This window comes from Emys orbicularis, chromosome 3 (assembly GCF_028017835.1).
Source record: "Emys orbicularis isolate rEmyOrb1 chromosome 3, rEmyOrb1.hap1, whole genome shotgun sequence".
In the NCBI taxonomy this organism is placed as follows: Eukaryota; Metazoa; Chordata; order Testudines; family Emydidae; genus Emys; species Emys orbicularis.
Genome location: NC_088685.1, coordinates 178,285,757 through 178,301,651, shown reverse-complemented (window position 1 = coordinate 178,301,651; position 15,895 = coordinate 178,285,757). Strand labels below are relative to the sequence as shown.

The 15,895-nt window shown below is 41.9% G+C and overlaps 1 protein-coding gene across 1 annotated transcript in view; it reads left to right on the top strand.

Annotated features, from left to right (window-relative positions):
• The window catches only part of ABCG5 (ATP binding cassette subfamily G member 5), a 31,992-nt gene extending 16,107 nt beyond the window's left edge, over positions 1-15,885 (top strand). The window contains exons 8-13 of the mRNA XM_065402215.1: positions 2,281-2,494; positions 2,756-2,961; positions 4,016-4,154; positions 11,247-11,432; positions 12,836-12,948; positions 15,689-15,885. Of these exons, the coding sequence (XP_065258287.1) occupies positions 2,281-2,494; positions 2,756-2,961; positions 4,016-4,154; positions 11,247-11,432; positions 12,836-12,948; positions 15,689-15,885 (1,055 nt within the window). The remainder of the gene's footprint in view (positions 1-2,280; positions 2,495-2,755; positions 2,962-4,015; positions 4,155-11,246; positions 11,433-12,835; positions 12,949-15,688) is intronic.
• The last annotated feature ends 10 nt before the right edge of the window (positions 15,886-15,895 follow it).

The window sequence follows — 15,895 nt, the reverse complement described above, 5'->3', positions numbered from 1 at the left end:
TTTGAATGTGAAGATAAAGAAAAAAGTTTAGATCAAAGAATTATAAGTGTTCAGAAAATTGGTAGCTTCTGTGCATTTTGACTATATAAACAGGGGGTCTGAATCTGTTATCCCTGAGGTCACTTTTCACTATTGTTACTCCTAATTTACACCAGTGTCAGAGGAAAATAAAGCATCATGTTTCATAGAATGGATTGTATTAATTATGGAGTCGAAGTACAATGTTTGGTATTTGTCAAACATGACAGTAAATGAAGAACAGAATGTTAACTACAGCAATGGTTCTCAAACTAGGGCCGCCGCTTGTTCAGGGAAAGCCCCTGGCAGGCTGGGCTGGTTTGTTTACCTGCCCCGTCCGCAGGTTCGGGTGGCCAGCACGTCCCTCGGCCTGCGCTGCTTCCTGCAGCCCCCATTGGCCTGGAGCACCGAACCGCGGCCAGTGGGAGCTGCGATCGGCCGAATCTGCGGACGCGGCAGGTAAACAAACCGGCCCGGCCCGCCAGGGGCTTTCCCGGAACAAGCGACGGCCCTAGTTTGAGAACCACTGAACTACAGGGCCTAGTGGTTAGTGCAGGGATTAGATTTTAAAACTCTCACATTGACTTGCTGTGTGACCTTGAGCAAGTCGCTTAGGGCCAAATTTTCCAAAGTTACTTCTGGGTTTGGGTGACTAAATGTTGGATCCCCATCTTTAAAGACATATTACCTGATTTTTGGAAGTACTGACCACTATAGCTGAGGACAATATTGCTTATTTCAGTTACCTCACAGAGGTGCTCTGAAGCTTAATTAATCTTTTGTAAAGTACTTTAAACTCCTTGGACAAAGGTGCTAAAGGTGCTATTGTTATGGTTTAACTCCAATCTGACAACATTTTACGGTATGTCTACACTGCAATTAAAAACCCACAGCAGGCCCCTGCCAGCTGACTCAAGCTCCTGGGGCTTGGGCTCCAGGGCTGTTTCATTGCAGTGTAGACTTCAGCAATCTGAGCTCTGAGTCCCTCTAACATTTCAGGGTCCTAGAGAGTCTGGGCTCCAGCCTGAGCCTGGAAGTCTACACTGCAATGAATCAGCCCCATAGTCTGAGCCCCACGAGCCCGAGTCAGCTCGCATGGGTCAGCTACAGGTGTCTAATTGCAGTCTAACATACCCCTAGAGTTTAAGCATACACAGCACTGAAAATACAAAACTTATGAAGAGAAGGTGTAATCTGAACACTTTATGTAGCCAGCTTAGCAGGTTTAGAGAAGTAAGTTATCTGTTAGAACATATGCTCCTGAGAACTTTAATCCAGGTTCTGATGCTATTGGTCAAAGTTAGATAATTATTTGCTTCAAAAGAAATGTGATGTTCCAAAACTCCACAGCATTAGCATTTGATCATACAAGTAAGACAACTAGAACACACAAGGTTCTCATCTGCTAATAATAAGAAACATCTGCTGGTGGCAAGACCAATTTATAGGTGAATTTATTAATATGGAGCATCCAGCTACGCAGAATTTTTATCTTCTGTAAGTTCCACTGCAGTAAATAATTTTTTTAAATAAATGTTTGCTTTACATGGGGTTTGGGCCAGTAATGGGTAATGTGACCAGCCCAGCATTTTCTATTTTACATTTTTAAAATGGGTGAGGGAGGGGTTGTTGAGACTGGAAGTTCCCTTCCACCGGAGGAGGGAGCAAAAACCAGTGCAACAGGGCAAAGCTGCATTGGAGAGAGAAGAGAAGTAACTCTGGGAGCATGTTATCCCCTGAGACCAATATTTCACAAAATGAAACCCCATGGGTTAGGTTGGAGTATCTCATAGTAGAGAAGGGGTAGGAGTCAGAGAGAAGTTGTTCTGTATGGTGGGCATTCCTCAAAGCCTGGCAGATTTCTGAGTGGAAATCTGATCATCCATTCATCCATCCTAAGCAGCATTAGCACCTCCTTTGCAACTTCTTTTCCCTGAACAGGAGTTAGGGCATAGGCAATGGCAATATGGTTCTTTTCCAGTGGGGAACAAAGTTAGAGGCTCTACCAGTGAAAGGCAAGTCCATTCATTTCAGGATCTAGGGCTCCACAGAGTCAGGGTTCCACAGAAATTCCAGAGACTGAATTCCGCACATTGAGAGAATGGAGAGGAACCGCCACAAGGTGAAAAGTTTCCAGTTTCCAGCAGACTTTTCCTCCTCCTGCAGATTTTTCTACAAAGGCTTTGGTGAAGGGAGAGTAAGAAGGTGAAATGATCAGGCCTTTGATAATGTCTGTAGTTTAACACTTGGGTAAATTTGCAGTGGATCTGACATCTGTGGACACTCAAAGCAAAGAACGTGAACTGGAAACCTACAGAAGAGTTCACATCATTACATCTGCCTATAAAAATTCAGAGATCTTTCGCAAGACTTTGGAGGCCATTGAAAGAACAAAATGCATGAAAGACCTGCCAGCAATACCATTCAAAAGCAAAGACTCACCCAGTGCAGTCTCCAAACTATGGATTCTCTTACGGTAAGGACTCACTCTAAAAAAAAAATTAATTTTGAAGCTCGCTAATAACATCATTTGGATCTTATTCACCTTGCATATACGCACATACATTATTTCTTCCTCTGGGCTTCCCAGTGCATCCCATTTTCCTTATGCTGTCTTTTACGTTGTAACTTCTTTGGGGCAGAGTGCCTTTGTTTCTTTTTCAAAGCTGGACACATTATCAGTGCTTAATCAGTCATAACAAGCAAAAATAGTACAATGATTTTGTTTCAATTTCAGGAGGACAACAAGAAACTTCTCCAGAGATAAGACTGGCATCATCATGCGTCTTTCTCAGAATCTGTTGTTTGGCCTGTTTTTAGCACTTTTCCTTCTCAGACTGAAGAATGATCTTCTAAAAGGAGCACTGCAAGATCGTGTGGGGCTCATTTACCAGTGTGTGAGTGCTCCACCTTACATAGGAATGCTCAATGCTGTTGCCCTGTGTAAGTTATTAGTTCCTCCATATGATGCGTAGCAAGTACTGTATATACTATGAAAAAGGCCTTTAAGAATGCTAATTTTAAGAGCTACATCATAGTTTTAGCAGATAGCCCATAATAAGAGGTGGTACATAAGCACAATGTCCCACAGGAAAGCAATGGAAGGTATAGTGCCACAGAGAAAGACCGTATAACTCAAAGCAACCTGATTGTGTTCAGTGAAGTAAGTTATTACACTTATTTAAAGAGTATAGCATGCTCCCCTGGCATGGCCCTCTAGCTGAGATGGCAGGGAGTATGGAACTGTGGCTCCACCTAATCCCTGTCCTTCCTTGTCCACTTTCTGCCTCTGTGCGGGGGCTGCATTTTTGGCCAGCTCTTACATGAATTATGCAAGTGGGGAATAGTCCTTACTGCCTCCTATGCCCCCGTCTGGCTGTGTAAAGGCAGGACAAAGTCTAGCTGCAAATTTGCACTCTGTTAATTGAAATCACAGTTATGGGCATGGAAAGGTTGAAAGGGCATATGACATGGCTGGCTTCAACAGTGACTAAGGATAGAAGTCTTGATTAGACTTTTTTATCCTTGAAAGTATTATATTGTGGTATCTTATACTTATGAGTATTGTTATTTTCACATGCTCTTTCTTTTACAAGTGCCATATGTTGGCCTCCCATGTAGTAACAATACCTCTGTTTGAAGAGTGAAAACTGTTTTTTCTATCAAGGGCATATATGTGGCCATCATCATAGAAGATGGACATCTCCGTAAACTGACCATCAAAGACAGTTCTTATGAGTAGTGTCAGATTCTTACCTGCTAGTATCTCCCATGACGCATCTGGCCACCTCTGGTTAAGTGTATAGACTATCTGATCTACTAGTGAACATGGTTTTCAAATGCACTGGCACTAGGCTACCCAGATGGGTTTGAACAAAGTGTTTCTGAAATATTCTAAGAGTTGTCACGTTGCCTTGTCTAAGCTTTGCGAGCATCAACTTCTGCATGGTATTTTTGGTCAATGGTGCTTTAATTTCTATTGTACTTTCCACTCCAGTTCCTCCATTACGTGCTGTCAGTGACCATGAAAGCAAAGATGGCTTATATCAGAAGTGGCAAATATTGTTAGCATACATACTACATTTCCTTCCCTTCAGTATCATCAGTGTGGCGATTTTCAGCACCTTTATATACTGGTAAGCATTGAGACAGTTATACCCTTCTTAAAACTATATTCTCATTATGGTGCTCTTAAATTCCTGTGTCAGGAATAGGCCTCCAGGAATAAGCTTTATGATATTGCCTTTCAGAGAAATCAGAAAAGCAAAGAAAGGGCATAGGGATGATATAGTACTTGCCCTACCTCTAGCTCTTGTCTACACTTAAAACTTATGCCAGCATAGCTACGCTGGTCAGGAGTGAGAAAAACCTACACCCTTGACTGACATAGCTATACCGACAAAACTCCTAGTGCGGCCATAAGAGCACTTCTGTTGACAGAGAACCTGTCACTTCTCCTGTCAGTGTATGCTGCATCTACACGAGGGACCTATGACAGCATAGCTATGCTGACATAGGCTATGTAGTGTAGACATAGCCTTGGTGAGTTAGAATTTTGGTGAACATGTTCTAATAAACAACACAAAAAATGAGACAAAATGCTTGTTTTGGCTCTTAAAAATCTGTGAATCTAAGACAAATAGATTATCTCAGTATTTGCAGTATTGCTTTGAAGTTCTAATAGGAAATACCTTGAACAGTCCAAATATTGAGGTTAGGGTAACTTTATATACTTATTTAAGGCCTAATTCTGCCAGCCTCAGTCATATTGAATAGTTTCTTACTCAACAAGCGGATCAAGGATTAAGGTACTGCTCAGCCTAAGTAAGGCTGTCAGAATTTGGCCCTTCATTATTTAAGGGATTTGGCAGGTTCTGAAGAGTCAGGTCTTACATCATTTTCATGGCATGCACAAGGGTAGAGGGGCCCACAGCCTCCAATCCTGTGGAAGCCTGTCTGTGCAAACAGTTTGAAGCTGGCATTCTGAGAGTTTTTGGAAAGAGTGGCTGCTTAGTGGCATAGTCTCCCTTCAATTCTCCAGAGTTTCTTGCAGAAGTTAATGCAGAGTACAGCTAATAATTGAATCTTTTTATTATGTGATCATAATTGTCTCTATTAATTGCTTTCCATTTTCCCAAAAGTTTATTAAATTCTTAAATCCCAGGATGTATTTTTTTTAACTATAATCAATCTCACAAAAAGATCTGAAGTTCAAAAAAAAGGCAAGCAATTTCCAGTTTTAAGCAACACAAAAGGCTCTTAAATGTCTGAAGATAATCTTTATAAAGCTAGTGATAGCTCCTAAGAAAGTAACTTGGGGAGGAGGGCAAATGGTTATACAGTGGATGCAGCGGGGGTCTGTGCTCTTGTTGGCTTTCCTGCAGCTCCACCAGACACCCCATCATGTCCCCCATTAGCCTCAGCATCGCCTCCTGCCTCTTCTCATCGTGCTCACTTAATGCTTTCCTGGCCTCTACCACTGAATGCCTTCATGCATTCAGCTGTGCCCTATCAGTGCGGAAGGACTGCATGAGCTCAGAAAACATGTCATCGCGAGTGCATTGTTTTCGCCTTCTAATCTGCGATAACCTCAGGGACGGAGATGATAGGGGGAGCATAGAAACATTTGCACCTGCGGGAGGATAAAAAGGGAGAGTAAAATTAGAGATGATACATTTCTGAGAACAAAAGGGAGACTCTTTCACAGTGAATAAAGCAATTCACAGCAGACAGCACATGGGCTTTAGGTACAAGTCGCATTTTGCCTTTTATATTGAGCGCCTGCCGGTATGGTGACACATCACACACGGCTGGGCAACAGAATTCGGTTTCCATGCAGCCATGGTAAGCCAAAGGGTACGCGGGGTTGGCTTCTTCCGCCTTCATAACATGTGGGAATGGTTTCAAACTGCAGCACCCTCCTTTCCCATAGCAAGCAATGCAGGTTGGGTTTGCCATTTAAAAGGAGGGGCTGCAGTTTTCAGGTGGATGTGCAGCACACACCTACTCCCACCCCACCGTGTGACTATTCTCTGGGATGATCCCTTCTCCCCTCCCCGCACCGCGTGGCTATTCTCCGGGATGATCCCTTCACCCTTCCCCCCTGCCACGTGGCTATTCTCTGGGATGATCTCTTTTAGCCAAGCGCAAACAGCCCAGCATGAACAGGGTCCTTTTAGTGATCCCTTACAAAAATTCCCCTATTTCAACCAGGTGACCATGAATGATATCACTCTCCTGAGGCTAACACAGAAAGATATAGATGGAATGTTGCTTGAATGCGACCAAAACCCAGGACCATTCGCTGCCATGCTTTGTGCTGCAATGATTCCAGACTACTTGCTACTGGCTTGGTGTGGTAAAGTGTCCTACCGTGGAGGACAAAATAAGGCAGCCCTCCCCAGAAACCTTCTGCAAAGCCTTTCAGAGTACCTCCAGGAGAGCATCATGGAGATGTCCCTGGAAGATTCCCGCTCCATCCCCAGACACGTTAACAGACTTTTCCAGTAGCTGTACTGGCCGCGAATGCATCCCAATTCTTCAGGGCAAATCAAACAAACACAATTGCTTTTAAACCCTATACTGTAGTTACAAATGTGCACTCACCAGAGGTGCCTTCTCTGGCTTCAGGGTCCAGGATCCCACCTTGGGAGGGTATTGGCTCCTGGGTGATGAAAAGGTCCTGGCTGCCGGGTAGAACGGATTCACCGCTTGCCTGCTGGGCATTCTCCTTCTCCTCTTCCTCATCCACAAAATCCTCCTTCCTGTTGCATGAGACTCCCCCCTTGCAGGTGTCCATGGGCAGTGGTGGGATAGTGGTAGGGTCCCCCCCTAGAATCCATGCAGCTGATCATAGAAGCGGCATGTATAGGGCTCTGACCCAGAGTGACCGTTTGCCTCCTTTGTCTTTTGTTAGGCTTGCCTAAGCTCCTTAACTTTCACGCGGCACTGCTGTGTGTCCCTGTTGTAGCCTCTGTCCACCATGCCCTGTGCAATTTTGCATCTGCACTACCCCAAATTCAACCCAGCAAGGTTGATTTTAGCGCTACTCCCCTCACCAGGGAGGAGTACAGAAGTCGATTTTAAGAACCCTTTAGGTCGACGGAACGGGGTGGTTGTGTACACGCATTGCTTATAAAATCGACCTAACGTAGCTAAATTTGACCTAACCTCGTAGTGTAGACCAGGACTAAGATTTTTGTCCCCTATTGCAGTTCCCATGACATCCACCCAGTGAATCGATTGCCTGAGAAGGGGGATGTAGAAAACATTCTGTGACCATTGCTGAGGTAGACTTCCTTTTCAGGAACAATGGCAGGCAACTTACAGAGCTTGAGAGCCAGCAACCACATAGACTCACTCTGTCTTCTCTACAGTGTGCCTGTTTTGTAGAGTGTAAACTCTTTCAGGCCATGACTGTCTTTATCTGTTGTGTACAGCTTCAAACACATTGTCAGTGTTAAATAAATAATAAAGAATATTAATTCAGGCTGAAGAGGGCACTTTAAACTAGGTTAAAGCTAATTCAAAATGCTATTACTTCAGAGTCTATTCTAATATTTTATTGTATCTCACAGAACAGGTAATACTAATATAGATTAGCCTCCTACATACCTTTTCTGTTTCATGATTGCTTGAAAACCAATGATGTGACATAAAGCTGTATGTACTATACCCCATAAACTGACACATACACATACACACAAGGAAATCTGTAACATCTTTAGCTACAAAAATATGTCACACACAACCTACACAGGGAAATATGTTCTGGGATTATAGAATCCCAGAAACATAGGGCTGGAAAGGGCCTCAAGAAGTCATCAAGTCCAGCCTCCTGGCCTGAGGCAGGACTAAGTAAACCCATACCACTCCTGACAGGTATTTGTCTAACCTGTTCTTAAAAATCTCCAGTGATGGGGATTCCAGAACCTCCATTGGAAGCCAATTTCAGAGTTTAATTACCCTTATAGTTAGAAAGCTTTTCCTAACATCTGACCTAAATCTCTCTTGAGGCAGATTAAGTCCATTACTACCTTCTTTGGACATGGAGAACAATTGATCACATTTCTCTTTATAACAGCCCTTAACATATTTGAAGACTGTTATCAGGTCCCCTTCAGTCTTCTTTTCTCACGGCTAAACATGCCCAGTTTTTTTAACCTGACCTATGAGGAAAGGTTATCTAAACTATTTATAATTTTTGTTGCTCTCCTCGGGACTGTCTCCAATTTGTCCACATCTTTCCTAATATGTGATGCCCAGAATTGGACACAGTACTCCAGCTGAGGCCTCACCAGTGCCAAGTAGAGCAAGTAAATTACCTCCCATTTTTTATATATGACACTCCTGTTAATACACCCCAGAATACTAGCCTTTTTCACAATTGCATCATACTGTAGGCTTATTTTCAAGCCACTGTAAACCCTAGATCCTTTTCCACAGGACTACCACCTAGCCAGTTATTCCCCATTTAGTAGTTGTGCATTTGATTTTTCCTTCCTAAGTGTAGTACTTTGCTATTTTATCCTACACCAGAGGATGAAAGAATCAGAGAACGAAATAATACAATTAAAAAGCATTTAATAATAAATGAGTTTGGCTTGTATATCTGAACGATTAACTGCTCTTGATGAACCTATTGGATAGCAAGGTCCAGGCTGCACTTTATTTCAGGGGCATAATGAGATGGATGGGTACATGCTTAGTGTGTCTTTGCAATGGGAAAGAAAAATATGGAGTGGAAGGTTATCAGCCACTTGAAAACGCCATTGAATGAGAATTAGATCATCCTCTGGACATAGCTGTGGGATATTAAATGAATTTGTAATCTGCAAGGGTTTCCTGTCAGTCTGAGACTCTACAGTTTCTTTGTGATCTCCTGAAGATTTTAACTGTTCAGGAACAAACAGCTCCCACTGATAGACTAACCACTGGGAAGATCCCTGGTGTTGTTGGCCTTCCTGCACACTAGTACAAAGAATTTTGATCTATTTTGGGGTACGATTTGCTGATAATTTTGAATAAAAGCATCAGAACAAGCTATCTCTCAATTGCCATTGAGCCATCATCACAGTATTGCCTTAAAAAGGGAGACTTCAGTGAGCTGAAGGCTTTTGTCTCTGTTCTGATTGTAAGAGTCTGTCTAAGGCCCTAGCCAAAAGAATGGAAAATGTTATTGTGCATCCTGATCAGATCTTTGCATCCCCAACAGGTCTGTTTTGGATCATTTTATTTCTTTTTTTGTCATATAAACTCAGTTGGTAAATTAATTTTGATATAGTGATTATTCCTCTTGACCAGGAAAAGGTATTTGACCGAATGAACCATAATTAGCTTTTTGAGACCCTGAGCTATTTATTTCCTTCTCATCTGCACATATGGTCTAATTAAAGTAAGTGGTGGCTGAGTTCTCCTTTTTGACGCAAAGGGATTAGGCAAGGACGCTCCCCTTCAGGGTTGTTGTATTCTCTCTCTCTTAATGAGAAGTTGCTTCTTGGGCCTTTTCCTTCCCATCCCAGATCTCAGTGTTGCTTGCTCATTGGCACAATGTAGATTTTTAGAGCATTTCTGAGACGGTGTCTCTCCTGAGATAAAGTAGGGAAGAAAGTGATACCCTACTACTCGGGTTTTGGACAGCTTTCCTCCCCCACAAGGTGTCATCTGTTGTTTGTTAAACCTTGACAGAATGCATTTGTGAAGATCTGATGTCCGAAGTAGCTATATCCAGCCATTTCTGTATGCAAGAAATTATTTTAAATGTTTTTAACCTGTCCTAGATTAGTGTCCCTTTGACCTGATTAAGAATGTTTTTATTAATTATTCATCAGTTGTATTTAGCTTTGGGATAGGTGCCAGTATAGCAAGAGACTTCCCGTATATATTGCTGATTTTATACTGGATCAGGCAAAGTTGGCTTTCATAAAAGGCAGGACATGCAGTATTTTAGGTTCAGGGAATATTTTTAATTTCCTCCAAGTTTTAGTGGTTTTGAATTTATAATTTTTACTACTATGTATCTTATTAATTTGATAATTAAAAAATTAATGTCTCTAGGGTTTTTTTCCTTTCTCTCTTCTCTCTCTGGTATCACAAGATTATTAAAATCTCCTTGTGTATATTGAAGAGTTCTTACTCCTGCCACATTGAGGCAGTGCTTCTAAATCTGATAGTTTCTGTTCAGTTTCTCCTTTAAAATGGTTTGCATGGGGCAGTCTGAGAGAAAGGAAAATATTTTACTACTGGAGCCCTAAATAATGTAAAACAGTGAATATTTCAGCTTGGGAAAAATAATATAGCCAGTGCAAAAATGATGTCGTGAATGTTGATTTATTTTGCAAATATCTAATGGCCAGTAGCATTACATAGTATACTATCTGATCAATGTGAAATTGATTATGTCTTGAATTAATGGACCATGTAATTTCTGATTATGTACTCCCAGTAGAAACATCCACAACACAATGTTTTTATTTACAGGTATTTTGCTCCTTGAGGCTTCATATATTTCTGAGCTCTTTCATAAATTGTTGAGCCATTAGAGTGCTGTTTTAGGAAGTAGGGAAGGAGTCTTGCTATTGTGATCTTGGAAGGAACCAGTCTAATTCACTTTTTGTTGTAAGCCTCTTTTCTATACCTAGAGATGTGCTCCATCTCTTGCTGCTTATCCTGACCACTCCCTCATGCCAGCCGCACAGGAAGGCCATGGAGGCCTTATTGAGAGGTCAAGTTAGGGAAGAACCAGGATGGAGCTGGTAATATGAGGAGATCAGATTTCTTAGCAGGTGGTGTGAGCAGGGGTGAGAGAAATAAGGATATGTTTTGTTTGGTGGAGGAGAAGTAGGAGCAAGAGCAGAAAGGGGGTTAAGACTCCTTCTGTGGAGTGAGGAAATTGATTTAGATGTCCCTTAATAGAGGGTACTAAGGATGTGTACACTCTTCTTTAGGACTATAACAGCCTGATTTTAAGCAGGGCCCCAATCCAACATCCTTTTTCGCACCCAGAATGTGCCAATATAAAATATTGTGGGTACAAAATTCCATCTGTAATTATCTGCAGACAGTACTGATGTTATTTAGACATCTAACTAAATGATTGCACCTCCATGACTAAATGACAAAACATTAGTGCACCTGTGGGTACAAAAAGTGAGGATGTTTTTTAAAAGTCTGATGTCATAATGTTTATTTTTATATTTTAAAATGCTCTCTTGACTGTATTTGCACAGGACTGTAGGAATGAACCCTGATGTTTCCAGATTTGGATGTTTCTTTGCTGTTGTGTTAGTACCTCATATAATTGGCGAGCTACTAACACTTGTTTTGCTTGGTGTGGTTCAAAACCCAAATGTAGTCAACAGTGGAGTGATGCTACTTAACGTAGCAGGAGTGCTAGTTGGAAGTGGGCTTGTAAGGTAAGGAAAAGTATTATTAAATAATTGTGGTTTTAATGATAAAATAATGTAACTATAGAATAGTCTCAAGAATCTCTCTTGCTAAAGGTGAGTCTATGAGGTGTTACACAAGAAGGTAACAACTAGATAAAGTGCACCTGTAATCTTTGGCAAGGCAACTATCTAATCACTGATCTTTTAAACCTTGTACTAAATACACGGGACACACTCAATCCCGACTTTTCCTACAGAACTGAAATAAGCCTAATGATAGTTAATGCCAAAGCCACTTCCTCACTGAAATGGCTACACCTCATAAAGTGATTCTCAAAAAAAAGTATCAGTCTGTGTCATATTTGACTCTGCTTTTTCTCCCGTAAACAGAGTTCAGCTAAAGCTGGTTCTGCAAAGTAAAACTATGTTAACACCCTCTTCAGTGCCCTATTAGCCACTGCTAAATTTAGTGAAGGGTTGTAGTTTTGTTGTGAAAGTATTTCCCACCACCGTAGTTCAGTGCCTTACTGACCTCTTTGAGTGAGAATGTGTGGGTTTTTTTACGATGTTTTTTAGTACACACAGTGCTAATTAAGACTGTGAATCTCTTCATTAAAACAACAAGGAGTCCGGTGGCAGCTTGAAGATGAACAGATTTATCTGGGCATAAGCTTTCGTGGGTAAAAAACCTCACTTCACGAAAGCTTATGCCCAAATAAATCTGTTAGTCTTCAAGGTGGGTTGTTGTTTTTGTGGATACTGACTAACACGGCTACCCCCAATACTTAATCTCTTCATTGTCTGTGAAGAGAATCAATACTGCCAGTAGGTCTTGGATTGCTGGACATTTCTGCAGCATTTGCTGTGTTGGATCATAAGGAGTTGTTTGGAAACTTTGTATGAGAGACAGGAAGTGCACACACTTGCTGAGTACAGTTACACTGAGCTGATCACAGACTCTGTTTGGATTCACATTATTAATTCTTTGTTTTGCAAGTATCTTTGGTAGTCCTCCAGGGCTTAATATTCACTCTGTGTCTACTTTAGAGGAAATGAAGTGAATACACATGGTAGACTTTTGTTATGCAAATAACACTCATCACTCCTAGTAGTTCTTCCATTGTCATTTTATTAGTTTTTTTGATGACACAGCAACATGAATATAAATAAGTTGTAAAATTAATTGCTACTATACTTAAACAATTCATTACTGCATATCCTGACACTGTTAATGATCAATGGTCTCCTTAATAGGTCCTTCAACATTTGTCACAAATACAGTTTGTACTTGAAAATTGTGCAGGCAAATTAAGGAGGCTCTCTAAAACGTGGTTGTAAGGTGCTGAAAGGAGCTGTGCAGTTATAAGTTTGGGTAGTATTGGTTCTTGAAATAACAGAAGCCCAATTTAACTAGTTTTTGTTTGTTCAAGGCGCACAGAAGACATGCCTACACCTTTTAAAGTTCTAAGTTACCTTACGTTCCAAAAATACAGCAGTGAGGTTCTTGCAGTCAATGAATTTTATGGATTAAACTTCACATGTGGTAAGTATTCACTGAGCCCCCTTCAGTAAATCTGAATTTGTAAATCAATTTAATGAAATATATGTTTAAATTTATACACATGCTAACAAAGAGTACTTGCCATACGTTTCTAAGCACCCCATACAACTTACAAATACAACATAATTAATAACTAAGCATAACAATTCATTATAAGGCAATATAAAGCAGTAAAACTTTTATAACCCACTGCTAGCAAACCATGCCACTCAAAAGCTTGAATCTCCCTCTCCCTCCAACAGTTCCCCACTCTTCAACTTCCACCACTTCCTCACACCCACAGGCTGTTTTCTTCCCCATGCATTTTAAAAGATGAGCTTTGCAGCAGGCCTTGAAGGTCATAAGATTTGTGCTATTTTGTAGATCATGTAGAGGAACCAAATCCAAAGTTGGGGGCCTTTGGAGAGAATGCCCTGTCAGCCACGATTTCTTGTTTATATCCATGGGGCATCAGCTTGAGCACCTCTGCTGATTTCAAATGCAGTGTAAGGCACCATGAGAGAGGTATTTAAGTTAGGCAATAATCTGTTTAGGGTTTTATAGGAAGGACTATGGCTCATAGTTGAAAGTAACTGATGTCAAATTAATCATTAATTTTTGATAGTGATCCTTTTCAATTATGGATTTTTTCAGTATGTTCTCCAGGCAGCCTGGCTTCACTGCCCAGGCCTCAGATTCTGCAGCAGTACCACTTCCTCCCAAGGAAGGAAGGCACATCTAGCTTCAGCAACTTATCTCCTTAGACCTTGGTTATTGCACTATTATCTAGGCACCCAAGAGCATCAGCTTACACTTCTGGCTTCCCTTGCTTCCTGACTGCAAGTTATGGTTCCCCAAAGCACTGCTTCCTGGCTTCATAGAACAGTGGAGAGAGTATCACCCTTCAATTAATTCCCCCTTGTGGGGTAAGGTAGAGTGCAAGAGGCAAGTGCAGGCGGGTTCTGGCAGGAAATGAAGACAAAATAAAAGGCTGGGCACCTGGCTCTTGCAAAATGGTGAATTCTGTGCAAAAAATGTCAGCTTCTGCTATTGTGGAGTTCACAAGGCCCTGAGCAAAATTGGTGGGGCAACTCACACCTCCGAGCTATTGTTTTAGACTTGCAGCACATTGAGGAAGAGAACAGTGCAGCAGTTTGCACAGTTCACATTTCCACTGTTATCTCCAACTAGACTCACTAGAAACAATTTTTGAAAACAAAATCTGAGATTCTGGAGCAGTGTTGTGACCGGGGTGTGTAATAGGATGTACAAACCCCACACTGGGCAACAAGGGGTTGTACAAACCCCACACTTGCAGCAAATACTCCATCTGCTGGAGGAATGAAAAGATAGGAATAAGCTCACTGGGGTGGCAGACCTGGAAGAGAGCAGACTTGCAGCCCACAGCTCCAGCAGAGCAGAGGGAAGCCTAAGCACTCTGTCACAGCTGTCCAAAGGGACCCACCCCAGAGACAACCAGAGAAGGAAGTTTCCTGCGGACCTTGGTCACTCCCTCTTACTTATTTTGGTTTGGATTTTCCCACCAGGGGAAAATCCTGGACTAAGCTTATGGGGGTGGAGGGTGAAGGAGAAGGGAGGACAAGAGGAAGAGACCCAGGGAGGACAGCCTTAAGCAGCCTTGGTTGCCAGACTACTGGTAGCCAAAAGGGCCCTGGGTTGGAGCCCCGTTGACTGGGAAGGCCTGGGCTCCCCTCCCCACAACCCCCTGGGCAGTCAGGGGTTGTGGCCATGACCACTAGGCCACACTTCCCAACTGGACCCCAAGTGAGGCGCATTACAAGGGGTGAAATTCTCCAACTATGGACACATGGGATCCTGTTTATAAGTGAAAATCAACACCTTTAACATCTCCTTGATGTTAGCGCAGATCATAACAAGATACTACATGCTCTAAGCGGACTGACACATTATATGCTAGCTTCAGTTTTGGATGGTTTTAAAATGTAGTCCCATATAGAGCATATCGCAGTAAGTAACCTTGAAGACGACAAAGGCATTCATCACAGCAATGATAATAATACCTTGCACTTTTCTGTAAGGATCTCAAAGTATTTCATAAATATTAATAAGCCTAAGTCAAACAACTTCCCAGTGCTTATGGGTCCTTGCAGACAGCATATTTGATGGGCCTTAAATCTTCCATTTGGTGTGAGTGAAACTAGTGACACTTCATTCCTCTCTTTAGAAAATGCAAAGCAGGTTAGACACAGAAACATGCAGAATGCCCCAATTTCCCATACACGGCAGATTGCCTGGGATGGGCACTGAGGAGCTCCTGGGAAGCCTGTCAGGGAAGGAAATCTGCTCAGCCACTCTGTGGGTATTACTCCAGTTTCAGGACCACAGTAAATTGCAGCAGCTGTATGAGCTGTGGTATTTGCATAGCAAGAGATCTGCCAATATGCTCTCAAGTTTTGCTGTGAAGCAATAAGTCATTGCAGAGCTGAGTTCTGAGCATACAACGATTGTACAGCCTCTGCCCAGATTCTCCTGGAACAACACTGGCTCCACTATCGACAGTACTCTCCATCCCCACAGGGGAAGAGGAAGGAGTTGTGAACACATATGTTACATTAAAATAAATTGTAAGGCCAAGTATATTAAATAAAATTGAGGTGAGTAGAACGTGGGATCCAGGTGTTTAAATCAGTGCACCACTTACAGTAACTAGCCTGGCATGCTCTATAATATAATACAAAACCTTTTTTTTTTTTTTTTGCAGGTGGCTCCAATGTTTCTCCTGGAGTTGGTGCATCATGTGTTTTCCCTCAGGGCATTCAATTCATTGAGACAACCTTTCCTGATGCAATGTCCAGGTTCACAACAGACTTCTTAATGCTATATGCTTTCCTACCCGCACTTGTCATTCTAGCAATTGTGAGTTTTAAAATAAGAGATATAATTATTGTCAGGCAATAACAACGTTAGG